The following is a 20,922-nucleotide window of genomic DNA, read 5'->3' on the forward strand; positions in this document are numbered from 1 at the left end:
AGAAATTGAGTTTTGTGAGTCTGTGTGAAATGCAAGCTCAGTTTTCTGTTCTTAGCTGGCACCCAGTGTGCTCTTCTGATGCTGTAGCCCATCTGCTTCAAGGTTTTACATGTTGTGTGTTCAAAGATGCTTTTCTGCATACCTTGGTACCTTCCCATCTGCTCAAAGCAATCTGGCCATTTTCCTCTGTCCTCTGACATCATCAAGGCATTTTTGCCCAGAGAACTGCTGCTCACTGGACACTTTCTCCTCTTTAGACTGTTCTCTGTGAACCCCTGAGATGGTTGTTTGGGAAAATCCCAGTAGATCAGTATTTTCTGAAATAGTCAGACCAGCTCAATCGTACTGCATTCAAAGGGTTAGGGTTAGCAATTAAGCATTTCAAAATGTGATTGTCACCTCTTCTCATTTCCCACAGAAGAGACTGGCTCAAACTGTGACCCATAATTTGAAACCAAGTTATTTTTGTGCTCTAACCTAAAAATGTGGTAGGAAATATAGCAGCAACAACTCCCATTAGTTGTATAAAGAGGATGTGGACAAATGATGTGGTCATTCAACTTGAAGAGCACATCTATTCTTGGCTGTAGAGATATGATTAGTTGATTATTTTAAACCTCATCATGATGCAGTTGCAACTTTGCAACTAGCAGGAGAGGAATACGCTGTCGCAAACACTGTTTGTTATTATGTAGTTTACTTTTTTTTGCATGTAACGGTGCTTGATTTGGAAACAAACTTTTTCTGTGAGCCATTTGTTATAATACAGTGAACTGAAAATAATGGCCTCCACAGGCGTTTTATGTTGCATATAACTTTGCAAAGCAAAAAAAAAAAAAAAGAAAAAAAAAGTAGTTTATTTTTTTATTTATTTGTTTTAACCTGCAGATGGAGACGACACTGAAGACAGCCAGAGCTCCTCCTCTTTGGCCCAGAGGGAGGCGGAGCAGAGGAACAGTTAACCTGCAGCACGCTCCAGCCAGCAGACAGAGAGTTGCAGGATGGACTGCAGCTGCCACCATGATGAACATGTTTGTCCAAAGTGGGCTGGTAGCTGGAGGGTAGTACCGTCACTGCTGATATGCCTTCAAGCAGGGCACTAACTCCCAAATTCCACTGGAGAGGTGCTGTGATGTGATCACTCTGCTGTGCACTAGAATAACAGATTGATTGCAGGGTGCTTTTCAGAATCGGGGAAAGCAGAGAGGCCAATTTGTAGCTCTTGTAAAGCTGATTTTATTTTCAGTCTTAGTTACTAAACAATACAGGCTGCAGGACTGAAATGAGCAAAGAAAATAGGCGAGGCTCCTATGTGAGTTTTGTAGTAGTTGAAGCAATTTTTAAGACCACTAACATGTGCTGAAGTAATGGCTCACAGTGGGAGTAGCATGTGTGTAGAAGTAGTGATGCTGATAGATTGTACTGCCAGTTTATGGCTTATGCTAATGCTAGTTGACAATACCGCAGAGCGAAATGGTTTTGGCTGAAGTAAAGAAAATGCTGGGGTTGTTTATGTGCTGAAAAGTGTGTTCTCTGAGTCTGATCTGTGCTGTAGGATGTAACAGAGCAGTAGCCTTGTGGACTGTTGACACCAACGTTACTTATTATTGCACTTTCAGTCTGTATAAATGTTGGTTGCTCAGTGATTAAAGAAGTGATGATGGTGTACATCCTTTAAATATACTTCTTTTTAAACTTTTCTAACAATTCCATTATCGCAACTTTTGAGGAACAGTTTGAGATCTTTGTAAATGCATTTATTCCTTTTCTTGCAGAATTAGATGACAAAATGTCTGCGTGCTGTCTAATGCGTGTAGCTGGAGTCGGTCTGTTTAATAGCCACCAGGGGGCGATACCTGCGGTTTCAAGAAAACGTCCTGTCCTGTAGAAGTCTATAGGAAAACGGCCCTCAGACTTGACCTCTGTAATCACTTTTGTGTTGAGTTTATGGGCTCGGCCACTCATTTCAGGTCATACCGAATCAAACAGTCAGTTTTGTAAATTTTGGTAATTTTGTGTCAGAAATTACGATTATCAAGGATCTACTCATTGACTCGTGACTTGTTAATCACAAGTTGTTAGCCAATCAGTGTGTGCTTTCTGACTGAGATGGCTATTGTCACATCCTGTTTTGAAACACCAAAAATGCTCCTGAGGAACTTCAGACACGTACTGTGTGGGTGATGTCACGGTGGCTGTGTATGGGGGTTAGCACTGAGGTGGCCTCCAGAGGGACATAGTAACTTATATAAAGTAAGCATATGGCCACACATTGGATAACAGAAGCTTCCTTACAGGTTGCAATTAAAATATTAATATTAAAAACATTCACCCAAATGTTACTTCTAGCTACTGCACTGATTCCAGACTGAGACTAAAACTTAAATAAACACTGATCGCAGTCACCTCAGTATACTTTATCATAATAATTCTCCCTCTTATTGGATTTTTTTGGGGTTGTTTTGTGTGTTTTTAGAATACTGGGAACCAGATTGAGGGAGTCGGCCCTTGGGCCTTATTTTGTCCATGTGCAGCGTAATGTAAAGACTGGAAAGAGGGGAAGGTTGCTCTGTTGCTCTGTCCGAAGGTAACAAAACACATCAGCCTTCACTGCTAAAGCTCAGTCATGAGAATGTAATATTTTGTTTGACAATGATGAGCTGTTTTGTCACATAATGCTGCTTGGTCAAGACCTGTTGGCTTCATAATATAACACACTGGCCATGTTATCTTCACTTTTCAGTGTGCAGGGTGGAGTGATGGAGTTCGCTGAGTGTCTAAAACAGAGACAATATGACCTCGGGGGGGAGGGGGTGCATAGCCAGAAACATGAGATACTTTAGGAATTTAAAAAAAAAAACTGAATCTTACATAGCTATTCTAGTTGACAGCTCTATAAATATAGAGCTGACACTTAGAATAATAGGTACCTTTTAAACTTGACAGCTAAGCTAATTATGTCTGGGCTCCAGCTACATTGGTATGAGGCTGAATTTGTGATCTGGCAGCAGTAAACTCAGTAAGTGCATTGCCCAAAATGTCAAACTGTTCCTTAAATGTAGATATGCAATACTCAATGGAGCTTCCAGGATTTGTAACATGTATTTGTTTGTTTGAAAGTCTCTTTTTCTGGCACTGAGGCTACGTTCCTGCTACTTTGTGTAATACTGTAGCTAGCTGACATTATCATCTGTACAGACCACCCTGCATGCACAAAACTGTGTGTCCCATCATTTTCTTCCACAGTTTTGCTAACTATAACCTTCCTGTAACACTCCAGCTTGACACTGAGCCATTCATGCTGACAGTAACGTAGCTATAACTGTTTATTTTGTAATCCTCACTCAATCAGGTGTTCAAGTTGTAAACTGCCATGTTACTGTTTTAGGGACTCACTCTGGTTTCAAGAAGACTGTGTAAACCCAGCTGTTCAGCATGTTGGATTTTGGCAGATGCATGGTTCTGCTAAATTTGTATCTGTCTGAATGTCTATAACCATATTTTCTACTCTCTGTGTTGAGCAAAGTGAAATAAATAACGACACGAGTGAAAATGCAAGTCTTCCGTGTTGTTGTACTCCTGCAGTTTGACCAGCAGGTGGCACTGCTATTCATGAACCCTGCATTGGACTTGAACCACGAGCAACTAGTAAGTGTATAGAATACAATGAGAGATCACTACAATAGGTGTAAATGGTGGGAAAAATCAATGAAAGGGATTCTACGATATATTGGAAAATTCTGCTTCACTTTAGGTTTAATAAGTGTAATATTTCCATATGTGCGGGGTTGAAAGACCATCTGTCTGCTGTGCCTCTCACTCCCCTTTATGTGTGTGTGTGTGTGTGTGTGTGTGTGTGCTGATTATGCAAATAATCATTAGACAATTGTACCAGGAAGTTTCAGTAAGAAAGAAGAAAAAACCCCAACCAGTTCCTATAAGTTCCTCATTCCCTCATTGGTGCAACAGTCTGTGTCGACCAGCTGACCCACATGTCAAGCCACCACAGCACCAGTGCTAAGTGTGTCACCCACTTCTATGTAAAACACAGAGAGGAAGACGATAGCTGAGGACTAACACGGTTCAACATTTTGGATTAACAGTTGTCTTAACTGGGGATACAGACTGAGAGAGGTAAGCTCCAATCGATACCGAGTGCCAAAGAAATCAGACATTTACAGACACACACACAGACACACACACACACACTCAGGAGAGGTAAAAGTATGTAATGTCTTCTCATTTGGAGGAAAAAGATAAATGTTTCAAGGGTAGGTTTATGAAATGTAATTATGTAAAATGAGGGTTTTTGTTTTGATTTTGTTAGACTTTATTTATCAAGCATAGTTACACTCTCATTAAATACAATTAGTTTTACAAACGTTCTCTGTGTTCCTGCATGCTTTAAACAATGCTTTATTTTTTTTAATTATAAATGTTTATTTCACATGTTTTCACATCTATTATAGCACCTGATTTAATTTGCCATTAAAATTCATTGTATTTCTTCACTTTTCCCGTCTTTGGCTCAGTCCACTGCAAAAGGAGGAAGTGTGTGCCAGTGTAATATATATATATATATATATATATTGCTTGTGTGTGTGTGTGTGTGTGTGTGTGTGTGGGGGGGGGGGGGGGGGGGGGGGCACTAAGCCCTTCAGACCTCCAGTTTCCGGGTGTTTGCTGACAAGTTAAAAATATAACAGAGGCACTGAAGCAACAGTGCAAAACAAGCTTGTGCAGAACTGCCAAACTGCCCCCTAATGGACTCCTATTCAACAACTTTTTTCCCCTCACCATGAAAAATGTAGATTTGTTCCTGTTTTGCTGTCATTTTAGTTCATATATATGTGTTTAGATAAGTTGGGCTGGTTCTCAGGTGTGCCTGTTTTCTGTTTGTGCTAGTTTAATGGAGCATTTCCCCCCCAACTCTTATCCAAATAACTCAAGCCAGCTAAGTCCAGCCAGGCAGCTTTGTTCTGCATTCAGCCCTTCCACCTCAATATAAAAATGTTAACCATTTTTAAAAAAATGATTGTTACTGAAAACTCTTACAAAAGTATCATTATATGGTAAGATAAGTGTAAAGATGTGTTATAGTTTGTCACCAATAAGCTAATTTAGCTCAACAGTCATTCATGTTTCCCTGGAGATGAATCCTGCTGTCTTTGGGATCCTCATATTTTTCCTAAAGTGATCCACTTTACAGATGAACAGATCCTAAAGTAACAGCTAAAAGCTATGATTTAATAACATTTCTGTCTGTAAGCGGTGCTTTCTGTAACTAGCATACATTAGTAAGCTACCACATGCCAACAGTGACTAAAAATCACCCTTTTAGGATGACTGTGGAGAGCATGTTAGCTAGCACTCTGGTAATTAATATTGGTGCCAGTATTAGCATGTTGCCAACTGTGAGCCTGACAAAAAGAGGCTGTAAAAAGTTCCAAAGGTTGTGTTTCTCCCAGCAAGGAAAATGGAAGTGCATACAGGATTTTTCATTCTGAGCGTCCTGGCTGTCGAGAGCATCTTGTCACATTTCCTTAAAGACAGCTGATATTATAAAAGCCTCCTGGCATCACTTTTGTAAACCATGTGTGTATAAACCTGAATATTGACAAGGCAGCAGCAGCTCACTTGGATTTAAGTCTGCAAACACTGAAACAGCATAGATACCTGCATATGAGACCAAATATTAAATTGGACTCGAAACAGTTCCCCATATAAATCAAAGGTTTTTCTTTTTGCTCACACCTTTTGACATATGATACAAAGAGCTTCAATCAACAGTGCATGCTTTTGCACCTGTTATCAGTCATCATCACATTCATGATATTTAACGTAGGCGGCAGGTGGACGGTTTTTGTGTCGCCTGCCGTGAAGCAGGCAGACACTCAGGACACTGTTGTCTGTGTGTTAGTATTTCAGTAACCGTGCAGGTGACACTTTTTTTTCTCGTTTACTTGCATCAGCTCTGTCTGCCTGATATAAACGTGATCTCATTCTGAAAACCAGTTTCAAATCTGTAGCTATTCCTCCGAGGGCACAGAAAGAATGCAGGTTTGTGTCCCACTCTGCCAGTTCCAGTCAGCATTAACTTGTTTAATATTTAACCAAGACTGCAAATTTTCCCTCTACACTGTAACCAAGGGCCATCGCAGCAACACCAGTTTGGTTCTTTGATTTCACAACAGAACTGGAAAGTCGCAGGTGTTTGCTACCAAGCTTTTTATATGTGCTCATATTTTTTTGTAGCAGGTGTAAATTGTAAATTTGTAACAGTTCACTTCTTTCTTCCTTTTTCTCACTTCCCCGTGCAAACAGAATGGGCTGCATGAAGTCCACACTGAGTCAAGGCCTGAGCGGAGGGGTGGAGGGGAAAATCATCCGGCAGGCTGCGCATGCTAACCAGTCACGCTACGTCACAGAGCCGACCCTCAATCCAAAAATCAACACAGTAAGTGAAAAGACCGGAGCGGGCAACATCTAAAGTGGGTTATTGGATTACTTTCATGTAAAGTAACAGCAAGAAAACCTGTGTTTGTAATGAAACATCAAATCATAAAGGGCAAACGTGCTCACATTTGAATTCAGTCAAAAAAAATGTTTTGTTTACTCCTCATTACTATAAATGAATAACAGAATCATTTTAGAAAAAAAGTGACTCAGTGAGAACTTCCTATTTACTAATGATGAGTAAAAAGAAAGGTAAAAATATCTGTGCAAGAGTGTGTCTCCTAAAAACGATGCCTGTCATGTCATGGTACAGTAGAAATGATTACAATAGAAACACGACATAACTTTAATTTTGTTTCCTTCTGCAGAATAACTCCCTGTTACCTGGTCAGGTGTTCCAGAAGATGGAGGGTATTACCCTTTGTTTCTTCCTTTCTTTCTTTCTGTTTATTGTTATCGTCTCTTACTATAATACCACACTTACTGTGACACCTGTATGAGGTAGCTTCTAAGGCAGGGATCCTCAAATCCAGGCCTCGAGGGCCGGTGTCCTGCAGCTTTTAGATGTGTCCCTGATCCAACACACTTGAATCAAAATGCTGAATTACCTCCTCAGTATGCAGTCAAGTTCTCCAGAGTCCTGCTACTGACTTCTATATTTGACTCAGGTGTGTTGAAGCAGAGACACACAGAGGCCTGGAGTTGAGGATCCCTGTTCTAGGGTAATGTGGTCATTTTTAAAGGTCTCATTTTTGTCCAGAATTGACCCACCTCACCTGACTAAACTGCATTTCTCTGTCAGTTACCAACCAGTAACACTAAACTGTCCATATTATATTAGAATTATATTAACTTGAGAATGTGCACAAAGGTGTTTAAGGTTATAAGTTCAAATTCAAAGAATAAATGTTACTCATTAGTAATTAGGTGCTTATAAACAGGTGCATAAACCGAGCTGCAGTCACGCTGTGCTGTTTAGTGGTCACTGAGATCGCTTTTCGTTTTGCCAGCTACAAAACCCCCGATGAAGTCACCACAGTCTTTTCGTCATTCCTCTTATCCGACATCTCTGTATATGATTCCTCTGATCTTTATAAAGTTTAAAAATAGCACAACCTTTGCTCTGATCTATGGGCTTACCTTCATGCAGTAAATAATGCCAATTTTTCTGCTTCCTGTTTCAGAACAAAAGGGGGTGAACAAAATAGTGATCGGCCTTTACCCGTATGAAGCTGTGCATCCTGATGACTTAGGATTCAAGAAGGGAGATAAGATGAAAATTTTAGAGGAGTGAGTGTGCGGTATTTATAGGACACTTATTCATCTTCAGGAAATGTTATTCATCATTTCTACGCTGCGTCACAGGATGAACCAAACATAACCTTTTCAGTCTCAGACTAGGAGATACAGTTAGGGCCACGGTATGTTGGACAAAGACTCGTTTGGTGGTTTTGATCACCGCAGTGGATTTTAAATCAATCAAGAAGTGACTGAAGTGCAGACCTTCAGCTTTAATTCAAGGGATTTAACAGAAGTGTTGCAGAACTTGTTTAGGAGATGATTTTATGCACCCATATCACCCATTTACAGAGACTCAAAAGTAATTGAACAAACTAACATAATTTTAAATATAAGGATTTTTTTTTATTTAGTACTTTAGTGAAAATCCTTTGCAGTCAGTGACTACCTGAAGTCTAGAGCCCATGAACATGAAGTAAAGCCCCAGCAGAGCATGTCAGGAGTGATGCTCTGCTGGGGCTTTACTTCACCCACCTTCAGCTGCTGCTTGTTGTGAGTCTTTTCCTCTTCAGTAACACAAAAGCGTCCTCTATCTGAATTTCATTTCTGTGCCTTGAGAAACTCGCAGGCTGCTTTTGCAGCTTTTTGGGTCATTTTGCATTTGCACTATGAACTGCTGCCGTCAGTTTTGCAGCATTTGGCTGAGTCTGAGCAGAGAGTACCGTACAGTTCTGCTGGCAGCCATACATGAACGTGACCTCCACCATGTTTGAAAGATGATGTGGTATGCCTCAGATCTTGAGCTGGTTTTCTCCTTCTCCTAGATATTTTGGCTCGTTTAGATGTTTTCTGGCAAATTCTAATCTGGCCTTTGTGTTCTGCACCTTATTGTAAACTCTGTACTTTCTCTTCATTTCATGAAGACATCTCTTGATTGTAGACCATGACAATGATACACCTCCTCAATCAATTTCAGATTCACAGCCTCACCTGGAAATGAAACTGCCTGTCAGCCAGTCATCCAGTTACTTTTGAGTCTCTGAAAAACTAAAGCTATGTATAAAAATGACTGTAATTCATATACAGTTAATGCAATACTTTTGTAATAGCTCTTGAATTCAAGATGAAAGTCTGCACTTCAGTCACATTTTGCTCGTTTGATTTAAAGTCTACTGTCTGCAGAGGCAAATTCACAAAACTGTGTCCTCCAGCAAACTATGAACCTGACTGTGTAAAGATGTCATTTCTAGAATTGGGTCTAAGAAAGAAATTCTAAAATGTGCATTTCAGGCTATATTCCTTACTGTAATACAGAAATAACATTTCAGTTTGGTTCATCCATTCACAAACAATATTTCTCACATTCTGTAAGTTCGGTGGCAGGCTAACAGATCCAGTGTCATCTTTCTGCTGCTCTGCCAACACAAGCGATTGTGCTAAATTGTGTTTCCATGAATTCGCAGACATGGCGAGTGGTGGAAAGCAAAGTCTCTGGTAACCAACAAAGAGGGATTCATCCCGTGCAATTACGTGGCCGAAGCCGACACCATGGAGACGGAGGAGTACGTAATTGTTTCTTAATATTGCTCCATGTTGTGCAGACTGCACTGCTCATTTGTGTATTCTGCATCAAGGCTATTTATGCTACCAAATATCGATTATGTTTCACGTTCACTGCAGTTGGTTTTTCAAGGACATCACAAGGAAGGATTCAGAGAGGCAACTGCTGGCACCAGCAAACAAGCCCGGCTCTTATCTAATCAGAGAAAGTGAAACATCAAAAGGTATGGTGACCACATTAGCTCTGAGATACCCGGATACGTTCACCAGCGGTCTCCACTCTGGAGTTCAGACAGTGCGCGTGCTTGATTTATACCATTTTGAAGGACCGGTCAGTCTTTTTTACTTGATGATTTTTCCACAGGGAGTTACTCATTGTCCATCAGGGACGTAGATGCTCGGGGAGTCGAGTCAGTGAAACATTATAAGATCCGGATGCTGGATAACGGTGGCTGCTACATCTCTCCCAAAATCTCCTTTAATGACATCAGCAGCATGATCAAACACTATCACAGTGAGTACGACTCTCCAATTGAAGGCAAAAGTCTGTTAGCACACGCAGCAATGATGTCATGGTGTACTCGTGTAGGGGGATTACTTACAGAAAGACATTGCAGTATATGCAGTATATTATTGTAATTGATGAAATATTTGATAATAATAATATATGGAAAAATAAAAGCTCATTAATAGAATTTTTTTCTACCACAGATCTATTTACAGTACTTAGATGTACATATGATGAACTGAAAATACAGTAATAATACTGTAAATAAAAACAATACTGCATAATGAAAATAATACAGAGTACTGTAGATAAAAAACAGTAACACTGCAATAAAGCAATAATAAAGCGGTAGTAATAATGTAAACACTTTTACAGTAACTTAACATTTTGTAGTGTAGCATTAAAATACCTCAGATCCTTTTAGTTTAGGCCATACAAACAGATATTTAAAAAATGACAAGAATTTTTTTGTGACGTGTGGTCAGAATCAGTCATTTCTTCAGGTGCCAGGTTAGCTCCCTCCACCTGCTTCCTATTTTTATGCTGAGCAAAACTAATTGGTTTCCAGCTCCCACTCCATATTTAATGACAAAGAGCGGTATTGATCTTCTCATTTCAAAAAGATTACATCTGCTATATTATTCATTGGGAAAACTGAGCACTGTGTGTGCACCTTGCAGACAAATCAGATGGCCTGTGCCGTAAACTTGACCGTCCTTGTGTAAAGCCCAAAGCTCAGAAACCCTGGGATAAAGATGCCTGGGAGATACCCAAAGACTCCATTAAGATGGTGAAGAAACTGGGAGCAGGCCAGTTCGGGGAAGTCTGGATGGGTGAGTACAAAAAAAAAAAAAAGAATCAAATTCATTTACTAGGAATGGTTTCTCATGTCCAAGTTGACAGAAGTAGTAGTTACTCCAGCCCTAAAGGCCACAATGAAGTCTCTTTGAGCTACACAAGACAGTTGTGTCTTAAAGAGCACGAGGGGCAGAGCATGTGTCTTTTTATCACTGGTAAATAATTACCTCATCAATTCTCTGACGTGTCCAGTATCATTTCTGAGAAAGGAACCTGCTCGGTAATGGCGTTTCAGCAGATTTGGGAGATCGCAAATCAAATGAAAGACTGATAAATAAGTAAAACTGAGCTTTTAGTCAAAGAGGCAAATAGGGAGCGTGTTCTTTTATGAACTCCTTCATGAAGAAAGAGGATTTCTAATTCCTTTCATTCCTCATTTACTGTAAATGCAGACCCAGGGAAGTGAACAGTACAGGGAAGTTCCATTTCCCTGTAGTTAAAACAAAAACAACTTCCTACTTTTGTTACCCGTGAGGTGCAGTGCTTATCATTCGGCCCGCATTCTCTGAAAAAGACTGGACTGCATCCCCGTCTGCCTACGGGCCCCCGACGATCCCATTCATGTGTCGATGAGCGCCGTCGTCTGCGGAGGAAATGTTTGAGTCTGCAGGCTGATTTGCGTTAGAGGTTTCAGAGAGGTGATGACACAAAAAAAAAACAATGCAAATGATGTGTAGACAGAGTCACCACAGAGCAGGTTTTATTACACAGCTTTATGAGCAAAGCTCAGTATAACCTGATACTGACTGTTTTATGGGATTTAAAGCTTTGTCGTATTTTTTTCTTGTTGTGGTGTCTGACTTACATAAGTGCTGTTTCAATTCTTTAAACGTGAGGGGAAGTATGTGAGAAGGTGGTGAAGTGTGTTGCACTTTGTGCAATCTTTGGGCGTGAAGTGGTGTGTGTGAAGTATAAGCTTTAGCGCCTGTGTCTGAATCTTTTTTCCTAAATTTTTCCTAAAGCTGTTTGTCGATGCACTTGGCTGGGTTAAGCTTTACGGTTAAATGCACCGACAAACAGCAAAATTACATAATAGCAACAAGAATTATTAGCAATGCATCGGGCACATTTTCAGTCATGTGAAGAATTGTATTCATTTTGTTGCAATAATACGTTCAGATGTTTTTCATTTGATGGCTGGGATAAAAAAAGAAAGAATAAATGATGTCAAAGGAGGTGTTACAGTTAACAGTAAATCTATAACTGACTCACAAACACAAAGCCACAACTCACTTTACACCTTTGCATTTAAACTCACTGATGCAGTGAGACACTAAGTCAACTCATAAATCAAATTATTATTGCCATTATACAAGGCAGTGACAGGTCCTTTCTCAAACTGAAGCCATAAAAGGTTTTTTTCTACAGGATGTTTTTTTTAACTTGGAGGCAAAAAAGCCGATGTGACCTGATCCAAGGATGGCCCGGAGAGCTTTAAAAGAGCTCTGCCAAAATCCCATCAGTAAATAATTGTGCATAGCAAACTGCACAATCTGATGCAGACTTTCAGCTGCAGGATCGGAAAAAAAAGAAAAGTATGCGACTCAAAATTTAGGTGGCAGAAAACGGCCTTTTCATCGTGAAATAATCAGCACAGTTTCCCTTCCTCATATGCAGCACATTTTCCTCCCTGTAGCTGTGCTGAAGATTTGTGTGGTTTTCATTTAAAAGCATTTCTCATCCTCCCTTAATTTTTTTTATAACACTAATAAAATATATAATATCCTGTAAAATTATTTATATAATACTTTCACAGGTTACTATTGAAGAGCCCATTCAATATTACTGACACAACCTGTCATAAATCATGTATTATTATAATAATAATATCATGGCACATGTAACATGTATATCATAATTCTCATCATATGATGGTTTGTCTTGTGGTGATTGAAATCTAATGTCCATGACAAAAGACAAATTTAATAAAAAAAAAAAAGACAAATTGCATTGGGGTGTAATGGTTAGCATAATCGACAGGCCCTCAGTTTCCTCCTCCCCTCAGGTTAAGAGTCTGGGTGTCATCCTCGACAGCACTCTATCTTTCCACTCCCATATCAATAATATTATCTGGACTGCATACTTTCATCTCTGAAACAGCATCTCTGTCCCTCCCTCTCCCCACATCCTTGCTCACAGTCTTGTTACCTCCCGTATTGATTATTGTAATTCTCTTCTATTTGGCCTCCCTCTCAAATCCCTCTGTAAGCTTCAAATTGTTTAAAATTTAGCCGCTCGCATTATCGCTAAAACCCCCTCATTTGACCACATCACCCCAGTCCTACAGCAGCTCCACTGGCTCCCGGTTCAATTCTGAATTCAATTCAAAATTCTTCTGAATACATTCAAAGCCATCCACAGCCTGGCCCCTCCCTATCTATCTGATCTTCCCATCGCCTCCTCCTCCCGCTTCCTTCGTTCTTCTTCCTTGGTGTACCCCCTGCCCGCCTCAGCACCATGGGGAACAGAGCATTTTCTCGCTCCGCTCTCCCTCCTGACATTCGTAATATTGACTCTCTCCCCGTCTTCAAAGCACAACTTCAAACTCTCCTGTTTAAGAAAGCCTACTCACTTTATTTCCCGGGTCATTTGAATTCTATTTCTTTTATGTGATTGTTGTTTTGTTTTATGTTTTTCTTCTGTAAGGTGTCCTTGGCTGTTTGAAAGGTGCTTACCAATAAAATGTATTATTATTATAATCCTGTGTTCAACTAACAGAGAGACTCTCCTCTGTACCCTGGCATAGAGGCTGGGGAGGCTTCGTAGTGAGATCCTTCTATAACTGGAGCACACCCTCCAGTCCCACTTCTTAAAAATGGGAACTACCACCTCAGAGGCACCGCCCCAGATTTCTATGTGGCATTGGAGAGGCATATCAACCAAGACATCACCACAACATCTAGAGCCCTTGGGAGGTCAGGGCGACTCTCATCCACCCCAGGGCTCCTGCCACCAAGGAGTTGTTTAACTGCCTCAGTGAGCTCACCCCTAGTGATGGGCAGGTGATTCCCATGTCCCCAGACTCTGCTTCCTCTATAGAAGGCGTGTGAGTGGTATTGAGGAGATCCTCCAAGTATTCCTTCCATCACCCAACTATATCAGCTGAAGTTAGCAGTGCCCCAGCTGCACTATACACCGTGCAAGTAGAGCACTGCTTTCCCCTCCTGAGTTGCCTGACAATTTGCCAAAATCACTTAGCTTTGTTCCATGGACTCCTACTCTTCCCACACCCAAGTATTTGCTTCAGTTACCCCCAGAGCTGCACTCCAGAGTCCCACAAGCTAAGCAAGTCCAAAAAGGACTCTTTCTTCTTCTTGACCGCCCCCTTCACCTCCAGTGTCCAGCATCTGGTTCAGGGATTACCGCCACAACAGGCACCAACCACCTTGCAGCTGCAGCTCCACGCAGCTGCCTCACCAATGTGCACAGGGGTGTGATGTGCAGAACATGGTCCATTTAGCTTGAACATGGTCCGTTTGGACTCAATGACCCCTCACTGAGGGCAACCCCAGACTGGAACAGAGTCCAGCCCCTCTCCAGGAGACTGGTTCTAGAACCCAAGCCATGAGTTGAGGTGAGCTCAACTATGTCTAGCTGGTATCATTCAACTTCACACACATCTCAGGCTGCTTCCCCACCAGAATGGTGGCGTTCCATATCCCAACAGCTAGCCTCAACAACCAGGGATTGGACTACCAGGGCTCCACCCGACACACACTGTACTTGAACCCTACGTCACCTCCTTTGGGTAGTGATCCCACCGGAGGGCGAGACATGTTCTGTCTGAGCTGCGCCTGGCTGGGCCCAATGGGCTATACTTGGCCACCAGGCAGTCTCCCTTGAGCTCCCTCCCCATTTTACTTAGGGATCAGTTTGCCTTGGGAGAGCCTAACAGGGGCATTAGCCCCTGACAACATAGTCCCTGGGATCACTGAGACACACAAACCCCAAGTCACGGAGTAGAGAGGGGTTTGTACTTCTCTGTTTGTTTCCATTCATCTCTTTTTACTCTGTTTATACTCCACTCTGCATTTAATCATCAGTTATTATTAATCTCTGTCTCTCTTTCACAGCATGCCTTTTGTCCTGTATCTCTCCCCTCAGCCCCAAACAGTCACAGCAGATGACTGCCCCTCCCTGATCCTGGTTCAGCCGAAGGTTTCTTCCTGTTAAAAGGGAGTTTTTCCTTCCCGCTGTTGCCAAGTGCTTTCTTATTGGGGGTTGTTTTTATTGTTAAGTTTTCTCTGTAATTATTGTAGAGTCTTTACCCACAATACAAAGCGCCTTGGGGTGACTGTTTGCTGTGATTTAGCGCTACATAAATAAATTTGAATTGAAGTGTTTAAGCTGCTGCCACAGCGACCCGCTAAATAAATATTCAGTTATAAATAAATATATGGTACAGCAGCAATGGCACAGGTAGTTTTATGATAGTTATGATAGCAGTAAAACATACTAATATGATAACTTCTGCATTTCCAGTAAATGGAATTGCTTAAATGAGCACAACCTACAAATCTGCCATAGCCAGCTGAATTTGTCTAACAGGCTTCAGCAGAAAGCAGATGATGATTTTTTATTTTTATTTTTATTTTTTTGCTGACAAGAATTATCACTTTAAAGGCTGTGCTGGCATTTAGAGGCTGTGCGTGTCCTTTTTGTTCCAGCTTTGAGGGGTAAAGAGTTCACGCTTTACTGGAACTTTGACCAGATATTGTATCTAATCCTTTATGTGTCAACAAGCTGTCTAAAAAAAGAAAAAAGAGAGAGAAATGATGTTGTCTGGTTTATTCGGCTCACACTCAGTCAGCTGAATAACCCGTAACTGGGTGTGTAACAGATGTCATGCCTGGCATCATGAGGGCATTGAGGGGCATTATGGGAACTGTAGGACCCAGTGCTTTTGGAGCGTTATCAGTAGGGGCCGGCTAAAAGTGAGCACATCCCAACATGTGTGTCATGGATTCAGGCCTCATTTATGTAGTCCTGTGGAATACTAAATTACAGGTGTGCCACATTACCTCATATCTGAAACCAACATAAAAAGAAAAAAAAAAAAAATCCCCCCTTTACAAACTCTCTCGTTGAATGAAACAAACAAATCAGTGAACAGCTTGTGGTTGTGTCTGATCTTTTTTCCGAGCCGTCACTGAACTTCAAACTATAAACAGTAAACACAGTGTTGCTTCCATTCATTTGCATTTTGTTCTGTCAGGTCCCACAAAATGATTTGGTTAACGGGGGAAATATTGGAAACACTCTGAAGTTAGTCTGATCCAGGGTGTGTAGGAGCAGAGGAGCTCAAAGCCACGCAGCAGGTCAAAGCAGTGGATGCTGTTCTTCTTTCCTCATGTCTCACTTTCTGCCCATTCAGCGTACTACAACAACGCAACCAAAGTGGCGGTGAAGACGCTGAAGCCGGGCACCATGACGGTCGAAGCTTTTTTGGATGAAGCCAATGTGATGAAGACGCTGCAGCACGACAGGCTGGTGCGGCTCTACGCTGTTGTCACCAAAACAGAGCCCATCTACATCATCACCGAATTCATGGCAAACGGTGACTAAGCTCTAAAATTTTCTACACGAAACTCAAAAGTTAAAAAAAAAACAATCAAACTGAACTGGATAGTATAGATGCATGCATGCAGAACCCTGACTCTGTTTGCTGCTCTGACTTGTGTTTAGGGAGCCTGCTAGACTTCTTAAAGAGCGACACAGGATGCAAGCTGCAGCTACCCAAGCTCATCGATTTCTCTGCGCAGGTGATTATACCAATATGCTTCTTTGTGACCTCACTGCTCGCTCCTCTCATTATTATGAATCCTGCACAATTTCAGTAAAACAACAAGGGAGCACACTGGCATTATTGTTAGACGTTAGATCCTATTCCTGTAGCAGTTATTGTTATTTTTAATAGCAAAAAATAATATGTTAACAGATTATTTTTCCTTCTGTTTTAAGCAGATTTTATGCAGATTTTTTTTTCTTTTCTGCTTATGCTTAAGGCCCTCAGTTATACACTACAGGCTCTTGTTCTTGTTCTGTTGCAGATAGCAGAGGGCATGGCGTACATAGAGAAGAAGAATTATATTCACAGAGACCTGAGGGCAGCCAATGTCCTGGTGTCTGAGAGCCTGCTCTGTAAAATAGCTGATTTTGGCCTGGCGAGAGTCATTGAGGATGATGAGTACTCTGCCAGAGAGGGTAAGGGTGTGTGTGTGTGTGTGTGTGTGTGCATATATGAGAAGTGAGTGTGTTTCCATTTCTTTTGTGGAAGAGGGGGTTTTCCCACCACAAAGGAGACGCTGCCCTGTCTCGATGTTTGTGACATGTTGAAACAAAAAGCCCCTGTTGAGAAGTGGAAGCATCCGGAAAGATTTATGTCGACATCAGAATCTTTTGGTTTCATATACTGATTGCTCCACTTTTTCTGACTGAAATCACACCACAGTGACCAATGCCTCTGATGGCCCTAAATTACACACAAGCTCCACCTTTGCTCACACTCCCACGAGGCTAGCATGACGCAGAGAGCGTACAGGGGCTTTAGGAAGAGTTCAGATGCCTTCACTTTATGATTTTGTAGATTTTATTCTCATTTGGTAAAACTGGCACCCCCCCCCCCCCCCCCCCCATCAATCTACAAAATTAAATAAATAAATAAAAAGTAAAACATGTTTTAAGAACTATTTGAGAATGTATTAAACGTTTAGAACATTTGTGACCTTTTTGTAACCTTTCTCAGCTGTGTAAGTCTTGAGCTCATTTGGAGTCTGATTTTGATTTCACACCTGTAATATCACTGCAGGACAAGAACAGAGGATTGATATGTAGGCCTCTGTCCACCATTTCTAAAGACTCGACCGATTAGTGATGGTGAAACATTTGAATCACCAGGATTATAAGACTGCTCAGATGGTGCGCTTGAGAAATAAAGTCCCCCTCTTGGGCTTTGTCGAGGAGAAGCCAGCTGTTTCTGTAACTGAGCTTTAGCAATCTTTGACACCGATAAGGGAAGTGCATGGCAGCTAGACAGCTAGACAGAAGCCATAATGAATAAAAGACATCACACTTCACTTTTTTTTCTTTTTTTTTGGCCACATTGCATTTCAAGCATTCTAAAAGCATGAGAAAAAAATTCTATAGTCAGCTGAAACATATGGTGACGTGTTTGCAGAACAAGCACGATGTTTGGTGAAGAGTGGGTGTCCGGTGTGTGTGTGTGTGGTGTGTGTGCTCTTTCAGCAGCAGGGACAGAGGATCCGATCATTCAGAAAAGCAGAAAGATAACTGAAGAAAACGTCCTACAGAGGTGGATGCAGTGGAATATCAGTGGAAAGATGGCAGATAGATGCTTGTTGTGTGCCTTAGATTGGATGCATCCCATTCAATATGATGAACAAAAAGATGTACCAAAGGAGCAAAGACAGTGTGCTGAATTAAAGGTTAAAGAGTCCTGGAGTCCTTTGTTAATGACACATTTGCATCAATCCATCGATTTTCTTCCACTTATCTAATTCAGGGTCTCAGGGAGCCGGACCCTTTCCCAGCTGGCTTTGGTCGAGTAGCGGGCATCGAGCTTTACAAGTTGCCAGTCCATCAGAGGGCTAGCACAAAAAGAGAGACAACCATTCACACTCACTTTCACACCTGAAGCTAATTTAGAAGTTAACCTAACACACGGGTTTGGCTTTTGGCTGTGGGAGGAAGTCAGAGTACCACGAGAGACCCTACATAGGCACACAGAGAACATGCAAAGACCATACAAACAAAAAAGGGGCCGAGCTTGCTGGTGGATTCAAATCCAGGACCAGCTTGCTATGAGGCAACAGTGCCTCATAGCATGTACTGCCATGCCATCAACGACCGCTTTCATGACTTAATTTTTAATAGATAAGGTGTGAAATTTCACTTTGTCATTGTGGGTTATTGACTGGAGGGTGGAAAAAAAGCACAATTTCAACTCTTTCAAATTAAAAGCAACTTTGTAGTAAAGTGTGCGCACTGAAGTGTGAATACTGTAGTCTCTCAAGTGACTTATGAAAGCTGTGATCAGCGATCTGGAACCGGGGCACTGAAACTGTTGTAGATGGCGTTTTAAAATAAATCCACCTGCACAAATCGAATCTGAACCTCCGTCTGTGAGAATGGTGCAGGTGATGTTTGAGAATGTTTGAGATAATCAGTTGAATATAATTTGCAGATTCAATCAATAGCATAACTGTGTGTGTCTATGTCTGTCTGTGTGTGTGTGTGTTTGTCCTTTCACAGGCGCCAAATTCCCCATTAAGTGGACGGCTCCAGAGGCTATTAACTATGGCACCTTCACCATCAAATCAGACATGTGGTCCTTCGGTGTCCTGCTCTATGAGATTACCACCTATGGGAAAATCCCTTACCCGGGTAAATATTAACTGCACTGTGTGCCAGCAGAAACGCCATCCTGAGCCATACTTTTTGCTTATCAGCACCTTTCTGCTATTTTTTCCTCTTATCCTCTTGTCATGAGGATGTACTTAGTTTTTCACACGCTTCTGCTCATTGGATTCGTTTTTGTCAAATAAATAATGAAGTGTGGCAATAATGGTGACGATATGTTTTGCTGTTCATCTCCGCTTGCATTTACCTAATTTCTGGAGCCTAGCCCAGCTGTCATAGGACGAGAGGCAGGGTACACCCTGTGCAGGTCGCCAGCCGGTCACAGGGCCAACACAGAGAGACAGCCAAACCATTCACACTAACATTAACACTTATGGGCAATTTAGAATCTGCAGTTAAGCTAACCCCAGTAAATGCATTTCTTTTGGACTTTGGTGTTTGTGCTGTGCTTGTGTACATCATAAATCTTACCCCTGACACACGCTAACCATAACCTCACCTCACTCTAAGCAGGGTGAGGCATTATGCTGAGAGAGAGAGTGCCCTCTGCTGGTGAATTGTATTTCTTGCACTGCATGTGAAAAGTTCTTTTTGCCAGTCACTGCTGCTGTTACAGCATCATTTACACTCATGTCCCACTTCTGTCACTTCTGCTCCTCCTCCTCCTAAGTGTCATCAGTTATTCCTCCTCTCACTACTGATGTGCCTGGACTTTAATGTGTGTGTGTCTGCATCGTCTGTAGGCATGTCTAAAGTAGAGGTGATGTCCTCGGTGCAGCGCGGCTACAGGATGCCTCAGCCCAACAACTGTCCCGCTGAGCTGTACGATATCATGATGTCCTGCTGGAAGCACAGACCTGAAGACAGGCCCACATTTGACTACTTACAAAGTGTCCTGGATGACTTCTACACCTCCACAGAGGCACAGTACCAGCAGCAGCCATAAATGGAGACAAAACCAGAGACTTTTGATGCATAAAGATATTCACAAGATGTTTGCATTATGTTTGGAGCTACTTTAGATACATGATTGTATTTTCTCTGTTTATATTCTTGTATATATAACATATTCTACAGTAAACTATGTGACATATTTACTGTGGACAAAATACACTTTGCATATTCCAGAATATACTTTTTACTGTTGCCATTTAGGGTGTGTAAATATGTTTGGGGCAGTTAAAGCCTCAGTGATTTTGAGGAATTTTATAAAAACATGAACATAAGATAGAAAAAAAAGAAACTGTATAATGTTACTTTTGCCTTTTGACACTAGAGTCGTATAAATAATTGGGGGCATTTTATGTTTTTGAAGGTGACTGAACAAACCACAGACATTATACACAGAATTTGTGAAGTAAGGATATGTAAGTTAAGAATACACTTTTCACGCTCTGCAAACTTTTAGTGATGATATTTTGGTCTCAAAAGAAGCTGAGTTGGGTTAGTTTTCATTATATGATTGAATTTTTGAATTTCATGAAATATAAATGTTTTTCCAGCAGAATGGTACTTTTAGATTTTATCTTAGAGTTCAGAACTTACTATTTCAGAAGCTGCTCTTAATTAAAAAAAAAAAAAACCGTTTTCTTGTGACATGAAATTTCTAAAGCAGGGTTGTTTTTATCACTTTGCTGTTGTTAATCACCTGCAAGTCCACTTCATATTGAAGTGCTGCAGCTATTGCTTGTGTGTGTGTTTTCTTTATTATGTCATCATTTCAAACATGCTTTGTTATTAAAAGGAGATTTATGCTTGGTGTTTGAATAAAATTGTGTACATTTTGTGTAAAGTGCAGTAATGTTTATGGTGTATTGAATGCCGTTGTACACATGTGAAAAGAGCTTTAAGAAATGCAGCAGGTAGCTGTTTCTTAATAGAACATGTACACTCAAACAAAAAAGACATTTAAAAATATTAAC

General features: G+C 41.1%; 1 protein-coding gene across 1 annotated transcript; it reads left to right on the plus strand.

Moving 5' to 3' along the window:
* The first annotated feature begins 978 nt into the window (after positions 1 to 978).
* Positions 979 to 20,754, plus strand: lyn (LYN proto-oncogene, Src family tyrosine kinase). The gene is made up of 14 exons (XM_030751440.1): positions 979 to 3,648; positions 3,883 to 4,134; positions 6,325 to 6,457; positions 6,825 to 6,867; positions 7,641 to 7,746; positions 9,159 to 9,257; positions 9,376 to 9,479; positions 9,620 to 9,769; positions 10,444 to 10,596; positions 15,996 to 16,178; positions 16,307 to 16,383; positions 16,672 to 16,825; positions 18,893 to 19,024; positions 19,744 to 20,754. The coding sequence occupies exons 3-14, from the start codon at positions 6,326 to 6,328 to the stop codon at positions 19,944 to 19,946; spliced, it is 1,536 nt and encodes a 511-aa protein (XP_030607300.1). The 5' UTR covers positions 979 to 3,648; positions 3,883 to 4,134; position 6,325; the 3' UTR covers positions 19,947 to 20,754.
* The last annotated feature ends 168 nt before the right edge of the window (positions 20,755 to 20,922 follow it).

Source organism: Archocentrus centrarchus, chromosome 17 (genome assembly GCF_007364275.1).
Source record: "Archocentrus centrarchus isolate MPI-CPG fArcCen1 chromosome 17, fArcCen1, whole genome shotgun sequence".
NCBI classification, from domain to species: Eukaryota; Metazoa; Chordata; class Actinopteri; order Cichliformes; family Cichlidae; genus Archocentrus; species Archocentrus centrarchus.